The sequence below is a fragment of the Mytilus galloprovincialis genome, chromosome 9, assembly GCF_965363235.1.
Source record: "Mytilus galloprovincialis chromosome 9, xbMytGall1.hap1.1, whole genome shotgun sequence".
Classification (NCBI taxonomy): Eukaryota; Metazoa; Mollusca; class Bivalvia; order Mytilida; family Mytilidae; genus Mytilus; species Mytilus galloprovincialis.
The window spans coordinates 12,712,842-12,722,205 of record NC_134846.1 but is presented as its reverse complement, the minus strand read 5'-3'; the positions used below and the strand labels follow the sequence as shown (position 1 = coordinate 12,722,205).

The 9,364-nt window shown below is 33.7% G+C and overlaps 2 protein-coding genes across 4 annotated transcripts in view; one reads left to right on the top strand and one right to left on the bottom strand.

The window, feature by feature from the left end:
- The window catches only part of LOC143044429 (RUN and FYVE domain-containing protein 2-like), an 89,913-nt gene that overhangs the window by 20,775 nt on the left and 59,774 nt on the right, over positions 1-9,364 (top strand). The window lies entirely within an intron of this gene.
- LOC143044432 (uncharacterized) lies at positions 3,974-9,250 on the bottom strand. Its single transcript, XM_076216448.1, has 3 exons — positions 6,943-9,250; positions 6,158-6,241; positions 3,974-5,651 (listed from the first exon to the last, which is right to left on the bottom strand). The coding sequence occupies exons 1-3, from the start codon at positions 8,350-8,352 to the stop codon at positions 5,355-5,357; spliced, it is 1,791 nt and encodes a 596-aa protein (XP_076072563.1). The 5' UTR covers positions 8,353-9,250; the 3' UTR covers positions 3,974-5,354.

Genomic DNA, 9,364 nt, shown 5'->3' with positions numbered 1-9,364 from the left:
ACTGACGTACGATTTATCTAAGTTCTATAAATATTATATTCTTCAAAGGAAGGTGTCAAACGCAAGAGATGCTTTTAAGGACGGAAAAAACAAAGAAATTTTAAGCAGTTAAATTCATATAAAACAAGTGACTGGTGAAAAATAATGTTTATCAAATTCTTGAACCATTGCATGTATATATCACAAACTTAGTATTCTGTGCACAATTTTATCATTTTTTTCACAAATATATTGTATAATCATAATTTTTTTTTCTCTTTGTCTGTAAAAAATGGCAGCAGCTTAATTGTTGTGTTTTGAAGCAGTAGATTACCGATTGCCACCTTATTGTAAACAGTCAACAAAGAAGCATGGATATTGAGCACATGTTTAACATGTACAATCAGATAATTGTTTATTTTAATGACAGATCCATGCTAATTGCGATCACCAGATTTTTACGAGAGGGGTCACGCTTAGGTCACTTTGCATACAGAATATATGTTGACGAATTGCTTCCTGGAAGCAAGCAATTAAAAAAAAGTAAACTTCTTCTAAATGTGGACAAGTTAAAGAATTTTCTTCAGAAAAATGTATATGTACAAAAGTTTCATAATGCTTACCTTGTAAACATCAAAGGAATGCTAATCCAATTCCATCATCAGGTGGGGTCCTCCTTCCTTGGCTGTTTCGGCGCTATTCCACAACAACCTCCAGTAGGCTGAGGTGCGCCGGCTCAGGTGATCAATCTGAACCTGGAACTGGATGGCCTACACGGCTCCGATGTCTCAGCTGATGTCATTGCTGTTCTTCTGTAACTGAATGCTGTTCTGTATATCTAAATCTGTCCATTATCTACACAATAAATGTTCATTGTTCTAACACTTTGTACTTTTCCACACTTCGTCTCTTTTCCTCCAAATCCACTGTGATGCCACTTCTGCTTCTCTACACACTTCTGTAATCAGTTTCTTCCTCTGCTCCTACTACTCCCAAGGTCCTAAGTGCCCGCCACATTGACTGTCCTGCAAAGCCCCTGCATCCGACTTCTATTGCCAAACACCACGTCCTCCATCCCCGCTGTTTGCAATCCTCTACTAGCTGCTGGTATTTTGCCATCTTTCTTTCATAAGCTTCCTCTATTCTGTCTTCCCATGGGACTGTCAGTTCCAGCAAGACCGCCTGCCTAGTTCCCTGTGACCAAATGACTATATCTGGTCTTAGCGATGTTGCTGCTATTTCTGCTGGGAAACTCATGCGTTGATGTATGTCTGCTGTCATCTGCCAGTCTGATGCTGTTCCAAGTATCCCTAAACCTTCTGCCTGGTTGTCTTTCTTTTCTCCAGCCCTCACAAAATTTACAAATGTGATGTTCTTCTGCATCTTTCTCTTCTTTCTCCTGGTGGTATCCAACTTTGCTGCTATTGTTTTCAATACACTGTCATGCCTCCATGTATATCTTCCATCTTTCAATGCGACTGGACATGCTGACAACACATGCTGTAGAGATGCTGGTTTGTCTTTGCATAAGGTGCACGTTGGGTCTTCTATCAACCCCCAGGTATAGAGGTTTGATGGGCTTGGTAAAACATCATACACTGATCTTAGTAGAAAACTCAATCTGTATCCCTCCATACTCCATTTGGTTATAAAAAAAAACATATGCAACATTTTTGTCGAGCCTGCAACTTTTGTCGCAGAAAGCTTATCATAGGGATAGTGATCCAGCGGCGGCTACGGCGGTGGCGTTAGCTAACTTCATAAAAGCTTTATAGTTTAGAAGGTGAAAGACCTGGATGCTTCATACCTTGTATATCGATGCCTCATGTTAAGAAGTTTCTGTCAGTCACATGTCCAATGACCTTGACCTCATTTTCATGGTTCAGTGACTACTTGAAAAAAAGTTAAAGATTTTTTGTAATGTTAAATTCTCTTTTAATATTATTAATAGGATAACTATATGTGTGTACCTTGCAAGATCCTCATAAAATTGAGAATGGAAATGGGGAATGTGCCAAAGAGACAACAACCCGACCATAGAAAAAAACAACAGCAGAAGGTCACCAACAGGTCTTCAATGTAGCGAGAAATTCTCACAACCGGAGGCGTCCTTCAACTGGCCCCTAAACAAATATATACTAGTTCAGTGATAATGAACGCCATACTAATTTCCAAATTGTACACAAGAAACTAAAATTAGAATAATACAAGACTAACAAAGGCCAGAGGCTCCTGAGATCTCCCCCCTCCCCCCTATACCTCTAGCCAATGTAGAAAAGTAAACGCATAACAATACGCACATTTAAATTCAGTTCAAGAGAAGTCCGAGTCTGATGTCAGAAGATGTCACAAAAGAAAATAAACAAAATGACAATAATACATAAATAACAACAGACTACTAGCAGTTAACTGACATGCCAGCTCCAGACTTCAATTAAACTGACTGAAAGATTATGATTTCATCATATGAACATCAGGCACAATCCTTCCCGTTAGGGGTTTAGTATCATACCATCATAACATATATGAGAAGAACATAACCCGTGTCATGCCAACAACTGCTTTTTGATGTAAAGACCCTATAAGTGAATCAATATTAACGCCAAAACATGCAATCTTTAATGACCTGACAACAGTATCGTAACTATATCCCTTCTTAATAAGTCTATTCAAAGGTTTTGTTAGTTTTTGAGGTGAATACTGACACCTTTGTGCTTTATAAAGAATATTTCCATAAAAAATTGGATGTGAAATACCTGAAGGTATAAGAATGATGTACTTATACCGATGATAAAATTTAGTAAATGTTTTGACTAGTTTGTGATATCGAAAACCCCGGTGTAATAATTTTTCAGTAATACATAAATTTCTCTCGTTAAAATCTAAAACATTGTTACATACACAATGCCCGTCAGACAGCTTTCACTTTACCTCAACCTCATTTCATGGATCAGTGAACAAGGTTAAGTTTTGGTGGTCAAGTCCATATCTCAGATACTATAAGCAATAGGTCTAGTATATTCAGTGTTGAAGGACTGTGAGGTGTACATGTTCAACTGGCAGGTGTCATCTGACCTTGAAAGTTAAGTTTTAGTCTGTTTTTCTATACTGTATGAATAGGTCTACTATATTTAGTGTATGGAATGATTGTAAGGTGTATATGTCTAGCTGGCAGGTGTCATTTGACCTTGACCTCATTGTTATGGTTGAGTGGTCAAAGTTAAGTTTTTCAGTTTTGGTCTTTTGTCTAATACTATATGCTATAGGTCAACTATATTTGGTGTGAGGAAATATTTTATGATCTATGTCAGTCCTGCAGGTTTTATATGACCTTGACCTTATTTTCACGGTTCGTTGCTCAGTGTTAAGTTTTTGTGTTTTGGTTTGTTTTTCTTAAACTATAGGCAATAGATCAAGCATATTTGTTGTATAGAAGAATTGTTTGCTGTACATGCCTCACGCAGCCTGGCATCGTTCATCTTGTCAACGTATATTTGTTACACCTAACAGAAGTTCCAATGGAAACTTTGTTATAACAATGTCATAATATCTGTTCCTGATGGAACAAATATTCTATACCATTTATTCCGTTTGGAACATCTACTGTAATATTTATTCCAGTGGAAATAATATTCCAGAATATTGTTTCCATTTGGAACTTATATTATGAAGGAACTTTTATTCTGTGACAATCTGACCTTGACTTCATTTTCATGGTTCATTGGTCAATGTTTAGTTTTCTTGGTTAATGTTAAGTTTATGTGACAGTGGTAATAAAGCTTTATATTCAGGACTATCAACATAATATCAATGATTAGTAAAGAAGGCGAGACATTTCAGCCTGTGCACTCTTTAAGAAATTAACTATTTTCATAATTACAAGTACAAGATAATGCCTCTTGTCAGACTTCTTCCATCCTGTGATGTAATCTTTATATCAACTTCCTTTCGACAAATATTTTGGTGTATTAGTGGAAAACAGTAAATACACTCAACATTTAAATATCATTTATTACAATACATAAATGCATTAATATATATATGAATACTTGCACAATGTGCAAAGTATTAAGATACATGCATTTCACTACTGGACTATCAGTTTGTTTTCTTATATTATCAAAGCTTCATGATAAAATGTTAAACCTTTTCTGTTGACTGTGTAATTGTCTTTCTTAACAGTCTTCACGCTTAACCACAAATCCTGCGGTATTGGCCTGTAAAATTGCTTTTGGACTTGTTAAATTCTGCTCTACAAGCCAACAGAATCCAACTGAAATTTTCAAAAAATTAAGCTTTTTGTTTGTGGACTCAAAAGTTAAGTGTGAAGGCAGTTTCTATGAAGATGTCATTTTGACATTTTGAGAATAAATCTTAGAGTGAAAAGTTAGTGAATAACTTAAATCACTCCAAGATTTATTCTCAAAATGTCAAAATTAGCTTTTGATAAAAAAAGAAAATATAAAGGAAGATCCAGTAGCCAAGTGCATGTCTCAATAAGGCCATTCAAAAAAGAAAAACGTTTCTAAGGCATTTTGAATTTGAATTTTCTTTTGAATGCTTTTGCAGTTCATTTTATGATTTTCAATTGCTCTGAAAAGAAATAGAGGATATTATAACTTTGTTTGAAACCAATATAGTTTGCATCAGATAAAAACTTGTAGTTTAAATGAATATTATTATTTCTGTATGTATATATAAAATTGAGAATGCCCTGTATACAAATACAAAGTTATATCATATTAAAAGTTGAAGAGAAAAAGAAAATCTCTTTAATGTTTTACATTATCATTTATTTCTGTTGTAAAATTTTGAGTGTTTCAAAAGAAACTAAGATTTTTTTTTTGAATGGCCAATTATACTGGATGGAACAGAAATAAGAGCACTGGTAGAGGTTATAAATAGAGAATTTACTTGTGTCATGTTTCCACACTTTCAGAATTGTTTTGTAAAAGAAACATAATGCAAATGATTTTGCACAAAAAATAAAGCTATCTGTGCGAGGTTTAGAATTCATTGAAATGTTATTTTTCAAGTCATATATTCACTCTAAGCACAAAAAGCATTATTCTTTGGCAACATTTGTTTTCTTATCATACAATACAACTAGCTTCAGAATAAACTCAATGGTATTTTTCTTTCCAATGGCAACACAACAGTTTGCTGTAGTTGAACAGTAACTGATTACCTTTCTGGAACAACTGAGTTCACTCTAGTGTTTATGTAGCTAATACTGGTAATAGTTTTGATACATAATGTCTTTAATAATAAAATATGTGCAGGATAATTTTCTTATTTGAGATGATAAGATTTAAATTCTCTATTTAAAACCCGAAATTACTGAAAATTGCAAAAATAATCTGTTGTTAGTGTTATTATTCACTCTTGTCATGACCTCTTGATAAAAGTTCTTCCGTATTTGAGTTTTTGCCTGATTCATAACCAACCATGTCTGTCAGTAATACTTCTAGCTGATCACTTAAATTACAATAGTCAGCACCAGACAAAATGTTTAAGTTGACCTCTTGCGAAAAAGTTGATATACTTGTTGATAAATCAGCATCGGTAATGCCTAAATTTGTGAACAGCCACTTTTCACTGTCTTGTAATTCAATGTTGTCTTGTCTAATGGATGGTTGCTCTGATTGCTGCATTTCACTAATTTCGTCAGTCTGTAAAAGAGTAGAACTTGAAAAACATGTGGCTACTTCTATGGGAATTAACAATTGTCTGGTGTCCTTATTGTCCACAAAGAAAAATTATAATCATGAAAATTGTTAATCCTTGAAGATGTCCTTTTTTTTCCTTTCTTTTCCTGAGGAATTTGTTTGTCTGTTTTTTTTCTTTTTTCATTTTGTGGAATTTCATAACATAATAATGACACCTTTTTACACTAAGGAACAATTGATGAGTTTTCAACTTCCCTATTTATGAAGGTACTTCCCAAGTTGACCTTAGATCCTTCATAGAAAATCATGTCAAACGACAATGTGAGTAAATATTTGTTTTGTGATTTCAATTTTTTCCTGGAAAATTCAGTAGTGGAAGATAGTTTATAAAGTAGACAAGATCCTACTGTAAAATATAGTAGGTATATTCATTTATGTTAATTGTTGATGGTCAAGTGATCTTATGTTGAATGTGTAAATTACATGTTAAGAAATTCCACAAATTGTACCTGTGTGTTGCAATCATTGTCAGTTGATAATGTTGGTCTTTTTATTTCAGACTGTAGCTCTTCATCTTTTGGATGTTTTCTTTTCTGTAATAGAAGTTTATTTTTTATTAAACTATTCATGGCTGGGAAACCAATCCATATACCTTATAGCGGGTGATTTCCAGCGTTGTATAAATATTCGCTTATTTTTGCAGATAGATTAAAATCACCAAATTAAATTCCGCCATTTTAAAGTGCACATGCAAAGGTATTGCTACAAGTTTTGAATCCACCTAAATATTTTGTATACCTTATTCCAATAAAAATCATGAAATTTTACAACTGCAAAAATAACTGCTATACATGCAGTATATAGGAAATCAGTGGCGGATCCAGAACTTTTCCCAAGGGGGGGCCCGCTCCAGTCATGCTTCAATGATTCCCTATATAATCAACCAAATTTTTCCCATGAAAGGGGGGCCCAGGCCCCTCAGGCCCCCCCCCCCCCCCCTGGATCCGCCTATGGAAATTCAAAGACCTTATTAATTCCGGTAGATCAATTTATATTTACAAGTGTTCAGTTGATTGCATATTTCTTCATCTTGTTCATGTAGGCAAATAATCTTGCAAAGTGTTAATCATGCTAACATGGCTTATGTAAATTCAGAAATTTTTGCAATGTTTTTGCCCCATAATTATAGAACAAGATAGGTGTTTCTCCCATATTTCAATGGGAATCCTATCAATTTTATTATTTTTATTTTATGTTTCATGTGCATGTCCATGTGTTTAGATCCAATACTTACTTTTCCCCTTGTCTGCTTTGAATTTAGAGATATATCATCATTTTCTATAGTTATGACTGGCTCTTGTTTGCTGCTTTCAAAGTTTTCACTTAGATGTTGTCTGGATTCTTGTGTTTGACTATTTTTAGATTGTTCTTTTGTTAAAATTGCCTGATCTTTACAATGTTCAAAATCACTGTGTTTTGAGCAGCTTGGAAATTCACTGTCATTATTAAGTGTTTCCAGATTATGTTCATTGGTTGCTGAACTTGTAGATGAACTGCTGCAGATTGTTTGTGGACAAGATTTTTGTGTTGGGGAGGTAATGTTGTAAAATATATGTGACTTTGTATTCTCCTCCAGATCATTTGCTTTGAAGCCAATTTTGAAAGATGTCTCTGTTATATGTATTTGAACAGCCTGAAGTCTATTGTTCGAAATTATTGCAGAATTCTTCAAGATTTCATCACTTTGACTATCAAGAGTTTGTGTTGTCCACCATTGGTTTAAAATGCTGTGTATATTCAGTGTAAATAGTCCATGTTCATGCATATTCTTTAGTGCATTGTCAATGATTAAAATATTATTCTGTATGGTATAAATTCTACACAATGTTTCTTTGTGCTTTTTAGCTTCCTTAGCATTATTTGCATTTACAGCCTGTTGAAAAGTTGCAACTAGAGACTGATATTTCTGAGGAATAACGGCTTTTGGATTTTGAATCAGAGTCAAAACAAGCTTCTGATCTGAACCTGTCTGTTTTCCTTTTCCTCTGTTGTGTGGACTGTAAAACGGAACTGCTGGTGGCCAGTTTTCAGGAGGAGACTTCCAAATACCATCACATTTTGCTTCCGGATCTTTTCCTTTGATAATTTTACACAGTATGGTTGCAAGATTTCGAGTAATTTCAGTTATTATTTCAGACTGGCCTTTACAGCGGCTACTTGTTATGTCTGTTTCTGACGAAAGACTGACATTGATATTTTGCAGACCTGTTTTTATTTCCTCAGAATCCATATAGGAAATCATGTTTTTAACGGATATTTTGATTTTCTCCATATTCATACGAAATATATATAATTTATAAAGTAGTTCACGTCTGTTTTCTTGCCAAGCAGCTACTTCTTTCTGGTATAGAAAGTTGATTTGTACATTTTTGTGCTTGCAGCAATCAAGCAAACATTTCAAGAGGTCTTCATCAGATATCGTTTTTCCGTGATTGTCTTGTGATTTGTTTTTTGTGTCATAAAATGGTTTATTAAGGGGCCAGTGCTCAGGTTTTTCTTTCCACATTGTTTTTGATTTCGAATGTGTTTCCTGTCCAGTATATTGTTTTAGAATGCTAGATGCTATATTTTGCATCCAGGTTCTCAAAGTAAGGTGACAAGGGTTACTTGTCATTGGTTTCAGAATGTGTGTTTTTTTCATCATTTGTAAAATATTAATATAAACAATAGGTCCATGGATATATATAAAAATTATGTGCGTCCCCGCAATTTTCTTCGGAACTCAGCTGCTGGAATTGCTTAATGTGATGAATGCTTAAATATTTAACAGTTACGACAGTCTTTACTCAAAGCCGCTAAATCAATGAGCAGCCATTTTCAAATTAAAAATTTTAAGAATCTTTGTTAAGATGTATAGTACTATATTTTTCAGCATATTAGTTAAACAGAATGCTAATAATAATATTGAGAAAAATTCCATCTTTTTTTAAATTTTATGACAATTTTATCCAGTTCAATATACTAGAGATATCAATTTTTGTTCAAAGAAAAGGGACTTTTGTGATAAGTAAGAAAAAAATCTGACAATATCATTTTTAGAAAGTTCATTGTTTGTTAGAAAACTTTAATATGTGTGCATCCATTTTATTGAAGCAACCCAGCAAAAACTGAGACTAACAAGACAAAGCCCAGCCTCTGGTATGTTACGATGTCTCATAACTGGCTAAGTATACAGATAAAGGTGTGATATTTGACATTGAATATCGATAAAAATATTGCCTTCTATATGGGTTTTTACAAAAGAAATATAGATATTGCTTGAACAGTATTTTTTGTTTTTATAACTTTATTTGCATAATTTCTTTATTTGAAAACATGGGGTTTTGCATGTTACATACCAGTCAAGAAAAAAGGAGATATTTTTCAAATGTTTGGTATGCTTTTGTTAAAAAAATAGTAAAACTGCACAAAGTTGTCTTTTTTCTTTATTTTTTTAAATTGAAATGTTGTGGATGTAATTCTTTGTAAAATTAATGTAATGTTGGTAAACCTTAGTGAATACTTAGCCATCCCTCCTCCTTTCTCAGCCGGGCTTGGGACCGGCCATGGCGGAGTTAAGAAATTAGAGACATTGCAATAAATGAAATAAAGAAAAAACTAGGTAATAGTGCAGTAAACAGGAAATATGCAAATTTTGCCGTACTTCATTTTTTAAA